Consider the following 16404-nt stretch of genomic DNA (forward strand, 5'->3'; position numbering starts at 1 on the left):
TCTGCCCGTGAAGGGGCTTCCTAGTGTGTGGAAACCTTTCCTCCTTCATAGCTCCCTCCCACTGGTGCAGGTCCTGTCCCTATTCTTTTGTCTCTGTTTTTCTCTTTTTTTCTTTTGCCCTACCCAGGTACGTGGGGAGTTTCTTGCCTTTTGGGAGGTCTGAGGTCTTCTGAAAGCATTCAGTAGGTGTTCTGTAGGAGTTGTTCCACGTGTAGATGTATTTCTGGTGTATCTGTGGGGAGGAAGGTGATCTCCACGTCTTACTCTTCTGCCATCTTCCTCTTGTAGCTTTTTTAAAAAGTTGAGGCTATTGTTGTACAGTATTATATAAGTTTCTGGTATATAAGTTTCTGGTATACAATGTAGTGAGTCATAATTTTTAAAGGTTATGTTTCATTTATTGTTATAAAATATTGGCTGTATTCTCTGTTGTACAATATATCCTTGTAGTTTATTTTATACATAGTAGTTTGTATCTCTTAATCCTCTACCTCTATCTTGACCCTCCTCCCCCTTCCTTCTCCTCACTGGTAACTGCTAAAACTAGCAGTTCTCTATATCCATGAGCCTGTTTTGTTATAATCACTAGCTGCTTTTTTTTTAGATTCCACATATAAGTGATATCATATTGTATTTACATTTTTCTCTGTATGACTTATTTCACATAGTATAATACCCTATAAGTCCATCCATCTTGTTACAAATGGCAAAATCTCATTCCTTTTTATGACTGAGTAGTATTCCATTGTATATATAGCCACATCTTCCTCATCCATTAATCTGTTGATGGACATTTAGGTTGCTGCAATATTTTGGCAATTGTAAATAATGCTGCTATGAACATTGGAAGTATAGTATCTTTTTGAATTAGTGTTTTGGGTTTTTTAGATATTTACCCAGGAGTAGAAATGCTGGGTCATATGGTAGTTCTATTTTCAGATTTTTGAGAATATTAGAATATATTTTAAAAATCGAATTGAGGAATTTTTATTTATGTTTTTTTCTATCATCTGCTTCTCCTTTCCATTTTATTTTTTTGGATGGCTTGTATTTTTTTTATACCTCTGTTGGTTTGGAAATTGTATATTTTATTTCTGTATAGTAATGTTATGATTAAAAATGTAAAAAGTACATCAGATATGTTAATGTCTAAAGGGTCTATGATTTGTTCTCTATTTTAGGGAAATTGGATGTAATGACTCAGAAAATATATAGAGCACCAACCTAAATGACTTGAAATCAGGATTTAGTTCATGTTTAAAATCTCCTTTTGTGTACTTCATGTGGGACAGAATGAGATGTTATATTAACTGTGAGTACATTAGGCTATAATATCACAATTCTGCAAGGTAAGCATCAGTACTTTTTATAATTAAGTTGAGGTATAAATTGAAGCAACTTGCCAGAACTCATGCTAGTTAATGGCTAAAATTTGACTCAATGTCTGCCCAGTCCCAGAGCCCACACTCTTCCCCCCACATGCTCACACTTGACCTGATGCTGCTCCTAGGTGATGGATGACTCAATATTCGGAAAACAGAGTGGGGAGAGTGGCCATGATGGAGAATACAGAAAGACCCTGAGCTCACTTCCTCTCGCAAGCACATGAAAATCACAACTATATGCAGAATAACCATCAGTGAAAAAGGCACCTACCAGAAAAGATATTCTATAACTAAAGACATTAAGAAGGAACCACAATGAGACAGGTAAGAAGCACAAGCTCGTGATATAATCAAATCACATAATGCCTGGGTGGATGACTCACAAACTGTAGAATTATATTGCCGAGGTTCTCCCACAGAAGAAATAGTTCTGAGCCCCACATTAAGCTCCCCAGGCCAGGGTTCTGGCACCAGAAAGATGAGCCCCCAGAGCATTTGGCTTTGAAGGCCAGAGGAGTTTAATTGCAGGAGCTCCACAGGACTGGGGAAAATAGATACATTACTCTTAAAGGGCACACACAAAATCCAGCATGCACTGGGACCCAGGGCAAAAGCAGTAATTTGATAGGAGCCTGGGTCAGACCTGCCTTCTGGTCTTGGAGAGTCCTGGAGAGGCAGGGGGCAGCTGTGGCTCATCCTGGGGACACAGAAACTGGTGGCAGCCATACTGAGGAACATTCAGCCACATTAACACTCCTGGATGCTGACATCTTGGATCATTAGTGCCAAGACCTGACCCCGCCCAAAAGCCTATAGGTTCCAGTGCTGGGACGCCTCAGAGCAAAACAACTAACTGGGCAGGGACCCAGTCCCAGCCATCAGCAGACAGGGTGCGTTAAGACTAAAGAGTCCACAGCAACCTCTGGAAATGCCCCTAGACATAGCCCAGCCCATCAGAGGCCCAAGACCCAGCTTCACCCACCAGTGGACAGGTACAGGCCTGTCCTGCCAGGAAGCCTGCACAAGCCTCTAGACCAGCCTCAACCACCAGGGGGCAGACACCAGAAACAAAACTATGATACCACAATGCAGGCCCTCCCCTACCCTGGGACCAGCTGGACCTGCCCACTAGCAAGCCAAAGCAAACTTCCAGACATCCTGCTGCATCAGGAACACCCTCTCCCTGCAACAATCTGAAAAAAGCTCTGGGGTCCCTGGGACCTGCAGCCAGACTCCAGAAACCAACTCCGCCTGCTAGTGGTCTGGCACTAACCCCAGGATGTGGCTTCACCTGCCAGTGGATTGGCAACAGCACCAGTCTTTGGGACCCTGCCTTGCCCACCAGTGAGCCAGCACTAGCTCCACGGCCCCCTAAGATTCCACAGCCAGTCACATCATGACCAGGCCCCACTAAACAACATCCAGCAGCACCTGCACAAGGCAGGTCCTGGCAACCAACAAGACTAGGGGCCTACCAGGCTGCCCACAAAGTCAGCCGCCACAACAGAAGGACCTATGCAGACCTCTTAGGGGGAACCCCCAGAGCATAGAGCTTGGGTGACAAGAGGGGAGTGCACTGCTGGGACTCACAGGATGCCTCCTACAGAAGACCACATCTCCAAGGTCGAGAAACATAACTTACCACATACATAAAAATACAAACAGCAACTTAGACAAAATGAGGAAGGAATGAAGATAGAACTCCAGAAGAACTATGTGGAGATGGGCAATCTACCTGAGAAAGAGTTCACAGTAATGATCATAAAGATGATCAAAGAACTTGGGAGGAGGATAGATGCACGGAGCGAGAAGTTAGAAGTTTTAAACGAAGAGTTAGAAAATATAAAGAACAACCAAACAGAGATGAAGAATACAATAACAAATGAAAAATAAACTAGAAGGAATCAATAGTAGATAAATGATTCAGAAGAAAGAATATGTGACCTGGAAGACAGAGAAGTGGACATCACTGCCACTGAAAAGAAAAAAAAAAAAAAAATGAAAAGAAATGAGGACAGTTTAAGAGACCTCTAGGACAACATCAAGTACACTAATATTTATATTAGAGAGTCCCAGGAGAAAAGAGAGAGGAAAGGGCCCAAGAAAATATTTGAAGACATAACAGCTGAACACCTCCCTATCCTGGGAAATGAAACAGTCACCCAAGCCCAAAAGTGCAGAGTCCCATAGAGGAACACACAAAGACACATTGTAATCAAAATAACAAAGATTTAAGATAAAGAGAGGATACTAAAAGCCACAAGGGAGAACAACAAATTACAGGGCAACTCCCATAAGGCCAGCACAAAATCTATAGGCCAGAAGGGAGTGGCATGATATACGTAAGGTGATGAAAGGGAAAAACCTACAATCAAGAATACTTACCCAGCAAGGCTCTCATTCAGATTTGATGGAGAAATCAAAAGGTTTACAGACAAGCAAAAGCTAGAAGAATTCAGTACCACAAAACCACTTTACAAAAAATGCTAAAGGAACTTCTCTAGGTGGAAAAGACAATGTCACATATAAAAACAAGAAAATTAGGGAAGGACAAAGCTCACCAGTAAAGGCAAACATACAGTCAAGGTATGAAATCATCCACACACAAAACTAGTAGTGAGGTTCAAAGTCAAAAGTAGTAAAATCATCTGTATCAACAAGCAGTTATGGGATACATGAAACAATTAGATGTAAAATATATCAAAAACAGTAATAGTGAGGGCAGGAGAATACAAATGAAGGGTATGTAAAACATCTTTGAAATGAACAGACCACCAACTTAAAAACAATCACATATATAGAGACTGCTATATAAAATCCTCATCGTAACTACAAACCAAAAATATGATATATAGAAAACAAAGAAAAAGGAATCCAAACATAACACTAAAGTCGGTCAACAAATCATAAAAGAGAACACAAGAAAAGGGAAAAAAGATCTACAAAAAGAAATCCAAAACAATTAACAAAATGGCAATAAAAACATACATATCGATAATTACCTTAAATATAAATGGACTAAATGTTCCAACCAAAAGACACAGACTGGCTGAATAGATACAAAAAAAAGATCTGTAAATATGCTGCCTACAAGAGACTCACTTCAGATCTAGAGACACATACAGATGGAAAGTGAGGGGATAGAAAAAGGTATTCCACACAAATGGAAATGAAAAGAAAGCTGGAAGAGCAATACTTATATCAGACAAAATAGACTTTAACATGAAAACTGTTACAAGAGACATGGAAGAACACTACATTATGATCAAAGGATCAATCCAAGAAGAAGACATAACAATTATAAATATATATGGACCCAACATATATATTTACATATAGGTCCTTCTGGGACTCTCTAATGTGAATATTAGTACACTTGATGTTGTCCCAGAAGTCTCTTAAACTGTCCTCATTTCTTTTCATTCTTTTTTTCTGTTCAGTGGCAGTGCAACTTAACATACAGGGCAAATATTAACAGATATAAAAGGAGAAATTGACAGTAAGACAATAATAGGGGCCTTTAAAACCCACTTACATCAATGCACAGATCATCCAGCCAGAAAATCAATAAGGAAATGCAGGCCTTAAATGACACATTAGGCCAAAGAAGTTAACTGATATTTACAGAGCATTCCACCAGAAAGCAGCAGAATACACATTCTTTTCAAACGCACGTGGAGCATTCTCCAGGATAGATCACAAGCTAGGACATAAAGCAAGCCTCAGTGAATTTAAGAAAATTGAAATCATATCAAACATCTTTTCTGACCAAAACACTATGATACTAGAAATCAACTACAAAAATAAAACTTCAAAAAAATACCTAAGAACACATGGAGACTAAACAATATGCTACTAAACAACCAATAGATCACTTAAGAAATCAAAGAGGAAATCAAAAAATACTTAGAGATAAATGAAAATACTACAATCCAAAACCTATGGGATGCAGCAAAAGCAGTTCTAAGAGGGAAGTTTATAGCGATATGAACTTACCTCTCAAACAATCTAACCTTACACCTAAAGGAACTAGAGAAAGAAGAACAAACAAAACCCATAGTTAGTACAAGGAAAGAAATCATAAAGATCAGAGCAGAAATAAATAAAATAGAGACTGAAAAACAATAGTAAAGATCAGTGGCATTAAAAGCTGTCTCTTTGAAAAGAAACAAAATTGATAAACCTTTATCCAGACTCAACAGGAAAAAAAAAGAGGGCCAAAATCAACAAAATCAGAAATGAAAAAGAAGTTACAAATGGCCATAAGAGACTACTTCAAGCAATTATATGCCAATAAAATGCATAACCTAGAAGAAATGGAAAAATTCTTAGAAATGTACAATCTCCGAAGACTGAACTAGGAAGAAATAGAAAATATGAACAGACCAATTACCAGTAATGAAATTGAATCAGTAATTAAACTAACAAACAAAAGTCCAGGACCAGATACCTTCATAGGTGAATTCTACCAATCATTTAGAGAAGAGGTACCACCTGTCCTTCTGAAACTATTCTAAAAAAACTGCAGAGGAAGAAACACTTGCAAACTCATTCTCTGAGGCCACCATCACCCTGATACCAAAACCAGACAAAGATGCCACAAAGAAAATTACAGGCCAATATCAGTGATGAATATAGATGCAAAAATCCTCAACAAAATATAAGCAAACTGAAACCAACAATACATTAAAAGGATCATACACCATGATCAGGTGGGATTTATCCCCAGGATGCAAGGATTTTTCAATATCTGCAAGTCAATCAACCTGATATACCACATTATCATGTGGTTTTTATCCTTCAATTTGTTAATCTCAATAGACACAGAAAAAGCTTTTGATAAAATTCACCATCCTTTTATGATAAAAACTCTCCAGGAAGTGGGCATAGAGGGAATATACCTTAACATAATAAAGGACATATATGACAAACCCACAGCTAACATACTCAACTGTGAAGAGCTAAACACATTCCCTTTAAGATCAGGAATAAGACAACGATGCCCACTCTTGCCACCTTTATTCAAAAGTTTTGGAAGTCCTAGCCATATCAGAGAAGAAAAAGGAATAAAAGGAATCCAAATTGGAAAGGAAGAAGTAAAACTGTCTCTGTTTGCAGATGACATGATACTATATATAGAAAATCCTAAAGATGCTACCAGAAAACTACCAGAGTTCATCAATGAATTCGGTAAAATTACAGGATACAGAATTAATACACAGAAATCTGTTGCATTTCTATACACTAACAATGAAATATCAGAAAGAGTAATTAAGGAAACAATCCCATTTACTATTGCATGAAAAAGAATAAAATACCTAGGAATAAACCTACCTAAGGAAGCAAAAGTCCTGTACTCCAAAAACTATAATATGCTGATGAAAGAAATTGAGAATGACACAAACGGAAAGATATGTGTTCTGGGATTGGAAGAATCAATATTGTAAAAATGACCATACTTCCCAAGGCAGTCTACAGATTCAGTACAATCCCTAGCAAACTACCAATGGTATTTTTCACAGAACTAAAACAAAAAAATTTTTAATTTGTGTAGAAACATAAAACCCTGAAATGCCAAAGGAATCTTGAGAAAGAAAAACAGAGCTGGAGGAATCAGGCTCACTGACTACAGACTATACTACAAAGCTATAGTCATCAAAACAATATGGTACTGATACAAAAACAGACACATAGATCAAGGAAGAGGATAGAAAGCCCAGAAATAAACCCATGCAGCTATGGTCAATTAATCTATGACAAAGGAGGCAAGGATATACAATGGAGAAAAGACAGTCTCTTCAATAAGTGGTGCTGGGAAAACTGGACAGCTACATGTAAAATAATGAAATTACAACATTCTGTAATAACCTTTACCAAAAAAAAAAAAACTCAAAATGGATTAAATGCCTAAGAGTGGATACTATAAAACTCCTAGAGGAAAATATAGGCAGAACACATAAACTGCAGCAATACTTTTTTGTATCCATCTCGTAAAGTAAAAGAAATAAATAAAAGCAAAAATAAACAAATGGGACCTAATTAAACTTAAAAGCTTAAAAGCAAAGGGAACCATCAATAAAATGAAAAGACAACCTACAGAATGGGAGAAAATATTTACAAATGATGTGATTGACAAGGGGTTAATTTCTAAAATATACAAATAGCTTATACCACTCAATGTTGAAACAAAACCAAATACCCCAATCAAAAAAAAATGAACAGAAGACCTAAATAGACATTTCTCCACAGAAGACATACAGATGGCCAAAAGGCACATGAAAAGATGCTCAACATTGCTAATTATTAGAGAAATGCACATCAAAACTACAATAGGTATCACCTCACACCGGTCAGAATGGTCGTCATCAAAAAGTCTACAAATAGGGACTTCCCTGGTGGCACAGTGGTTAAGAATCCACCTGCTAACGCAGGGGACATGGGTTTGATCCCTAGTCCGGGAAGATCCCACATGCCGTGGAGAAACTAAGCCCATGTGCCACAACTACTGAGCCTGCATGCCACAACTACTGGAGCCCGTGCTCTGCAACAAGAGGAGCCACTGCAGTGAGCAGCCCATGCACCGCAACAAAGAGTAGCTCCCGCTCGCTGCAACTAGAGAAAGCCTGCGCACACAGCAATGAAGACCCAACACAGCCAAAGCAAATTTAAAAAAAAGGTCTACAACTAGTAAATGCTGGAGAGGGTGTGGAGAAAAGGGAACCCTCCTATGCTGTAGGTTGGAATGTAAATTCGTAGAGCCACTATGGAGAACAGTCTGGAGGTTCCTTAAAAATGTAAAAACAGTTACCATATGATCCAGCAATCCCACTTCTGGGTATATATCTGGAAAAGATGAAAACTCTGGCTGGAAAAGATACAAGCACCCCTATGTTCATAGCAGCACTATTCACAATAGCCAAGACATGGAAGCCACCTAAATGTCCATAGACAGATGAATGGATAAAGAATACATGATACACAGACACACACACACATACAATATACAATGGAATACTACTCAGCCATAAAAAAGAATGAAATAATGCCATTTGCACCAACATGGATGGACCCAGGGATTATCATACTAAGTGAAGTAAGTCAGACAGAAAGACAAATATCACACGATATCACTTATACATGGATTCTAAAAATATGATACAAATGAACTTATTTATAAAACAAATAGGCTCACAAAGAAAACAAGCTTATGGTTACCAAAGGGGATAGCAGGGCTGGGGGAGATAAATTAGGAGTTTGGGATTAACAGATACATGCTACTATGTGTAAAATAAACAACAAGGAACTACTGTATGGCAGAGGGAACTATATTCAATACCTTGTAATACCTATAATGGAATAGAATCTGAAATATACATATATATAAATAACTGAATTACTTTGCTGTACATCTGAAACACTGTAAGTCAACTGTACTTCAATTTAAAACAAAACATTCGGGAAACAGAACCAACTCTCAGGTGGGACGTGGTCACTCAGTGCCTTACACAGTAATATTTCAACTATGACACTCTGGCTTATTAATCTCTAATAAAAACTTTGTAGTCATCATTCTCAAAAAATGCTCTTTATTCATTCATATATTATTGCATTTAATGCTCACTTCATACCCATGAACAGAGGAAGCAGAAAGATAATTCCTTCACAGATGAAGAGTTTGAGATCCATAACAAAGTCCTTCTTCCCAATTAACAGCGAGTGAACAGAAGATCAAAAACCAGCTCTGCTTTCAGCTCTCCAACTTTACCCTTCTTTCTTGAAGACAGTGTTCAGCCCTCATTTTCACATGTTTATTGTTATTAAAAATATCTTTAGCAACAAACTTAAAGTATAACCAAAAATCCATACTTTAAAATGTAAAGAAATTATATTTACATATAATTTTTCACATTAACTCATTCAAACTGTAACTGTTATATTACAGGTGTTTGTTGGTTGAAACATCTAAGCATCTTAGCATTTTGTCTTCATATCATGCAAACTAAGTCCTAACCACTTTCAAGCACTACTGATACCAGGAGACATTCCACCAGTAATTATTCAATTGGAAAATTTCATTGAAACAATCTGAATAAATCATTTTTGCTGCAAGATTACATCCACTAAAATGTCATGAAGACGAGTGGGTAAGTAATAAACAAATTTGCAAATTGTGTTAAAGGTCAGGCCCCCTATTAACATGGACTAAATCAATCTCAATAAAAGACATTTTTAAAATAAGAAAAAAATAATTCAAGTGGCCCAAATACATATACTTTGTTACTATGATTAATTACATGGGCATCTGTATTAGGATTGGTAAAAGCAGCATGTGGAAGAAGAAATAAGGTACAAGACCTAGGAAAACTACCTGAAAGGAACAAGGCTAAGATGGTCACTCAGAGAATGGGCAGTACTTCCTCCTGCTGGGGCAGGTGAAAAGGAGAACCAGTGTGTGTCTGTGTCACGATTATTCAAGTCTACACCTCATCCCATGAAGTGTAGCTTGGGCTGCAGTTCACAGAATAAACAAATTGTGACTAGCACAATTTTTTTTTTTTTTACATCTTTATTGGAGTATAATTGCTTTACAGTGGTGTGTTAGTTTCTGCTTTATAAAAAAGTGAATCAGTTATACATATACACATGTTCCCATATCTCTTCCCTCTTGCGTCTCCCTCCCTCCCACCCCTCTAGGTGGTCACAAAGCACTGAGCTGATCTCCCTGTGCTATGCGGCTGCTTCCCACTACCTATTTTACGTTTGGTAGTGTATGTATGTCCATGCCACTCTCTTGCTTTGTCACAGCTTACCCTTCCCCCTCCCCATACCCTCAAGTCCATTCTCTAGTAGATCTGTGTCTTTATTCCCATCTTACCCCTAGGTTCTTCATGACATTTTTTTTTCTTAAATTCCATATATATGTGTTAGCATACGGTATTTGTCTTTCTTTCTGACTTACTTCATTCTGTATGACAGACTCTAGGTCCATCCACCTCATTACAAATAGCTCAATTTCGTTTCTTTTTATGGCTGAGTAATATTCCATTGTATATATGTGCCACATATTCTTTATCCATTCATCCAATGATGGACACCTAGGACAATTTTGATATAACACCATTCTTAAGAATATATTATATTTTATCAATCTTTTTCTCACGTGCACAAACACACACACAGTCATAGAGGTAATTCTGAAACAAAGAGAAAATCAGAACTCACAGTTTACCACAAATGCACACCATCCAACTCAGAAACCCAGGTGCTCCAGAATCCACAGAAGGCATGAAAATGGTGCTCAGAGAGCACCATTTTCAGTTCTGGTTTTTGCTTTTTTGAATGGTGTCCCTAATATCCTTTTCCAGTTCCAGTAAGTTTTGGTAAAATTTTTCAGCAGTGTCTTCATCTAGGTCTATCTGGAAAAGAAACAAAGTTAGGGATGACTACGAAGGAAAAATGAAATGAATAGTATTTGAATAAAAGGAAGCCATTTAAATAACACAGGTAAGAGAACCCAAAATAGGGCCAGTTGGAATGGGCTGTGGTGGCAGCCATGTGGGGAATGTTAGGAATCCTGAGGACACATTAACTCTCCATCCAAACTCCAACACTCACCAAGCCTACTGATGCTTCCCTTAAATAGCAAGACAAAGATCTGAGCTTTGCTGTCTCCCCTAACTGCTGTGTACCTAGTAACAGAAGACACCAAACATCTGTGATATAAAAAAGGCCAAGAGAGGAAAATCAAGACATTTTTTTAAATTCCAACTGCTACTTACTTCCTAATATCCACATTCTTTAGTAAAAGAGCCCTGATCTTAGCTGAGCTCACTGCTCTGCAGATGAAAGACTACATTTCCAGCCTACACTGAAGTTAGTGGTACCAGGTGACCATGTTCTGGCCAATGAGATGTAAGTGGAAGTGTTGTATGGTACCTATCCAGGACTCTCTTTAAAAGGAATGGGGCACCCCTTTCTTTCTCCCTTCTTCCATGCTGCTCCCCTGAGCTATAAGGATGAGGGCCACACCTCAGGGATAACACAAGGAACCTGGGCACCTGACAATTTGCAGAGCTGCCAGGCCAGCCTAAGGTTGCCTCTCCAAACTGCTTTACATGCGAGAAACCTAAGCTTTTATCTTGTTTAATCCACTATTATTTTACACTCTTCTGTTTTATGTAGAAAATCTAATTTTAACTTACACACTGTACGTAAAAGCAAACTTTCAGCCCCTATAAAGTGTTTCTTATCTCTTTCCAAGTCAACACAGAGCCTAAACTTAAAAAAAAAAAGCCTCTTTCTTTATGAAGCTAAAAGGCTAAAAAATGAAAGAAAACTTTATAACATTTTGGAAAAAATATTTCTATTCGTTCAATCATATTAGTGTTTTTCCATGTTGTAACTGGAAAAGACATTATAGCTCTCTTTAGTTCAACCCAACCTTTAAACAGAGCAGAGAGCTGACTTTCCAAAATTAATCAAAGGTTAAAACATATTCTGCAGTGCTGGGAAAATAGCGGAAGAGTAAGACATGGAGATCACCTTCCTCCCCACAGATACGCCAGAAATACATCTATACGTGGAGCAACTCCTACAGAACACCTACTGAATGCTGGCAGAAGACCTCAGACCTCCCAAAAGGCAAGAAACTCCCCACGTACCTGGGTAGGGCAAAAGAAAAAAAGAGAAAAACAGAGACAAAAGAATAGGGACAGCACCTGCACCAGTGGGAGGGAGCTGTGAAGGAGAAAAGGTTTCCACACACTAGGAAGCCCCTTCGCAGGCGGAGACTGCGGGAGGCAGAGGGGGGAGCTTCGGAGCCGCGGAGGAGAGCACAGCAACAGGGGTGCGGAGGGCAAAGTGGGGAGATTCCCGCACAGAGGATCGGTACCGACCAGCACTCACCAGCCTGAGAGGCTTGTCTGCTCACCCGCCGGGGTGGGCGGGGCCGCAAGCTGAGGCTCAGGCTTTGGTCGGAGCACAGGGAGAGGACTGGGGTTGTCGGCTTGAACATTGCCTGAAGGGGTTAGTGCACCAAGGCTAGCCAGGAGGGAGTCCGGGGAAACGTCTGCACCTGCCGAAGAGGCAAGAGACTTTTTCTTCCCTCTTTGTTTCCTGGTGCGCGAGGAGAGGGGTTTAAGAGTGCTGCTTAAAGGAACTCCAGAGACAGGCGCGAGCCGCGGCTAAAAGCACGGACCCCAGAGACGGGCAGGAGACGCTAAGGCTGCTGCTGCCGCCACCAAGGGGCCTGTGTGCGAGCACAGGTCACTATCCACACCCCTCTTCCAGGGAGCCTGTGCAGCCCGCCACTGCCAGGTTCCTGGGATCCAGGGACAACTTCCCCGGTAGAACACACGGCTGGCCTCAGGCTGGTGCGACGTCACGCCGGCCTCTGCCGCTGCAGGCCCACCCTGCACGCAGTGCCCCTCCCTCTCCCCGGCCTGAGTGCGCCAGAGCCCCCGAATCAGTGGCTCCTTTAACCCTGTCCTGTCTGAGCAAAAAACAGATGCCCTGCAGCGACCTACACGCAGAGGCGGGGCCAAATCCAAAGCTGAGCCCCTGGGAGCTGTGAGAACAAAGAAGAGAAAGGGAAATCTCTCCCAGCAGCCTCAGAAACAGCGGATTAAAGCTCCACAATCAACTTGATGTACCCTGCATCTGTGGAATACATGAATAGACAACGAATCATCCCAAATTGAGGAGGTGGGCTTCGAGAGGAAGATCTATGATTTTTTCCCCCTTTTCCTCTTTTTGTGAATGTGTATGTGTATGCGTCTGTGTGAGATCTTGTCTGTATAGCTTTGCTTCCACCATTTGTCCTAGGGTTCTATCCGTCCATTGTTTTTTTTTTTAATTTTTTCTTAATAATTTTAATTTTAATAACTTTATTATATTTTACCTTCTTTCTTTCTTCCCTTCCTTCCCTCCTTTATTCTTTCTTTCTTTCTTCCCTTCCTTCCCTCCTTTAGACAACAAGTCATCCCAAATTGAGGAGGTGGACTTTGAGAGCAAGATTTATGATTTTCTCCCCTTTACCTCTTTTTGTGAGGGTGTATGTGTATGCTTCTGTGTAAGATTTTGACTGTATAGCTTTGCTTCCAACATTTGTCCTAAGGTTCTATCTGTCCCTTTTTTTCCTTAATAATTATTTCTTAATTCAATAACTTTATTATACTTTATTTTATTTTACTGTATCTTCTTCCTTCCTTCCTTCCTTCCTTCCTCCCTTCCTTCCTCCCTCCCTCCCTCCCTCCCTCGCTCTACTAATTCTCTCTACTTTTTCTCCCTTTTATTCTGAGCCGTGTGGATGAAAGGCTCTTGGTGCTCCAGCCAGGAGTCAGGGCTCTGCCTCTGAGGTGGGAGAGCCAACTTCAGGACACTGGTCAACAAGAGACCTCCCAGCTCCACATAATATCAAACAGCGAAAATCTCCCAGAGGCCTCCATCTTAACACCAGCACCCAGCTTCACTCAACGACCAGCAAGCTACAGTGCTGGACAACCTATGCCAAACAACTAGCAAAACAGGAACACAACCCCACCCATTAGCAGAGAGGCTGCCTAAAATCATAATAAGGCCACAGACACCCCAAAACACACCACCAGACGTGAACCTGCCCACTAGAGAGACAAGATCCAGCCTCATCCACCACAACACAGGCACTGGTCCCCTCCACCAGGAAGCCTACACAACCCACTGAACCAACCTTAGCCACTTGGAGACAGACATCAAAAACAACGGGAACTACGAACCTGCAGCCTGCAAAAAGGAGACCCCAAACACAGTAAGATAAGCAAAATGAGAAGACAGAAAAACACACAGCAGATGAAGGAGCAAGATAAAAATGCACCAGACCTAACAAATGAAGAGGAAATAGGCAGTCTACCTGAACAAGAATTCAGAATAATGATAGTAAAGATGATCCAAAATCTTGGAAACAGAATGGACAAAATGCAAGAAACATTTAACAAGGACATGGAAGAAATAAAGATGAAACAAGCAACGATGAACAACACAATAAATGAAATTAAAAATACTCTAGATGGGATCAATAGCAGAAAAACTGAGGCAGAAGAACAGATAAGTGACCTGGAAGATAAAATAGTGGAAATAACTACTGCAGAGCAGAATAAAGAAAAAAGAATGAAAAGAACTGAGGACAGTCTCAGAGACCTCAGGGACAACATTAAACACACCAACATTCGAATTATAGGGGTTCCAGAAGAAGAGAGAAAGAAAGGGACTGAGAAAATATTTGAAGAGATTATACTTGAAAACTTCCCTAATATGGGAAAGGAAATAGTTAATCACGTCCAGGAAGCACAGAGAGTCCCACACAGGATAAATCCAAGGATAAATATGCCAAGACACATATTAATCAAACTGTCAAAGATTAAATACAAAGAAAGCATATTAAAAGCAGCAAGGGAAAAACAACAAATAACACACAAGGGAATCCCCATAAGGTTAACAGCTGATTTCTCAGCAGAAACTCTGCAAGCCAGAAGGGAGTGGCAGGACATACTGAAAGTGATGAACGAGAAAAACGTGCAACCAAGATTACTTTACCCAGCAAGGATCTCATTCAGATTTGATGGAGAAATTAAAACTTTTACAAACAAACAGAAGCTGAGAGAGTTCAGCACCACCAAACCAGCTTTACAACAAATGCTAAAGGAACTTCTGTAGGCAAGAAACACAAGAGAAGGAAAAGACCTATAATAATGAACCCAAAACAATTTAGAAAATAGGAATAGGAATAGGAACATACATATCAATAATTACCTTAAATGGAAATGGACTAAATGCTCCCACTAAAAGACACAGACTGGCTGAATGGATACAAAAACAAGACCCATACATATGCCGTCTACAAGAGACCCACTTCAGACCTAGAGACACATACAGACTGAAAGGAAGGGGATGGAAAAAGATATTCCATGCAAATGGAAACCAAAAGAAAGCTGGAGTAGCAATTCTCATATCCAACAAAATAGACTTTAAAATAAAGTCTATTAGAAGAGACAAAGAAGGACACTACATAATGATCAAGGGATTAATCCAAGAAGAAGATATAAAAATTGTAAATATTTATGCACCCAACACAGGAGCACCTCAATACATAAGGCAAATACTAACAGCCATAAAAGGGGGAATCGACAGTGACACATACATAGTAGGGGACTTTAACACCCCACTTTCACCCATGGACAGATCATCCAAAATGAAAATAAATAAGGAAACACAAGCTTTAAATGATACATTAAACAAGATGGACTTAATTGATATTTATAGGACACTCCATCCAAAAACAACAGAATACACATTTTTCTCAAGTGCTCTTGGAACATTCTCCAGGATAGATCATATCTTGGGTCACAAATCAAGCCTTGGTAAATTTAAGAAAATTGAAATTGTATCAAGTATCTTTTCCGACCACAATGCCATGAGACTAGATATCAATTACAGGAAAAGATCTGTAAAAATACAAACACATGGAGGCTAAACAATACACTACTCAATAACGAAGTGATCACTGAAGAAATCAAAGAAGAAATAAAAAAATACCTAGAAACAAATGACAATGGAGACAAAATGACCCAAAACCTATGGGATGTAGCAAAAGCAGTTCTAAGGGGGAAGTTTATAGCAATACAAGCCCACCTTAAGAAGCAGGAAACATCTCGAATAAACAACCTAACCTTGCACCTCAAGCAATTAGAGAAAGAAGAACAAAAAAACTCCAAACTAGCAGAAGGAAAGAAATCATAAAAATCAGAGCAGAAATAAATGAAAAAGAAATGAAGGAAACAATAGCAAAGATCAATAAAACTAAAAGATGGTTCTTTGAGAAGATAAACAAAATAGATAAACCATTAGCCAGACTCATCAAGAAAAAAAGGGAGAAGACTCAAATCAATAGAATTAGAAATGAAAAAGGAGAAGTAACAACTGACACTGCAGAAATAAAAAAGATCATGAGAGATTACTACAAGCAACTCTATGCCAATAAAATAGA

General features: G+C 39.4%; 1 protein-coding gene across 2 annotated transcripts in view; it reads right to left on the reverse strand.

Moving 5' to 3' along the window:
• Positions 1-206: 206 nt before the first annotated feature.
• The window catches only part of HSD17B7 (hydroxysteroid 17-beta dehydrogenase 7), a 41550-nt gene continuing 25352 nt past the window's right edge, over positions 207-16404 (reverse strand). The window contains exons 9-10 of one of the 2 annotated variants that reach the window (XR_003794269.1): positions 10608-10801; positions 207-232 (exon numbers count right to left, since the gene is read on the reverse strand). Coding sequence is in view for 1 of the 2 variants with exons in the window: in XM_029226948.1 (XP_029082781.1) it covers positions 10700-10801 (102 nt within the window). In the remaining variant the exon portion in view is untranslated. Of the gene's footprint in view, positions 233-10486; positions 10802-16404 lie in introns of those variants that run through there. The other variant, XM_029226948.1, reaches the window with a different exon arrangement.

Source organism: Monodon monoceros, unplaced genomic scaffold (genome assembly GCF_005190385.1).
Source record: "Monodon monoceros isolate NGI ecotype Baffin Bay Population unplaced genomic scaffold, NGI_Narwhal_1 Super_Scaffold_18, whole genome shotgun sequence".
Lineage (NCBI taxonomy): Eukaryota > Metazoa > Chordata > Mammalia > Artiodactyla > Monodontidae > Monodon > Monodon monoceros.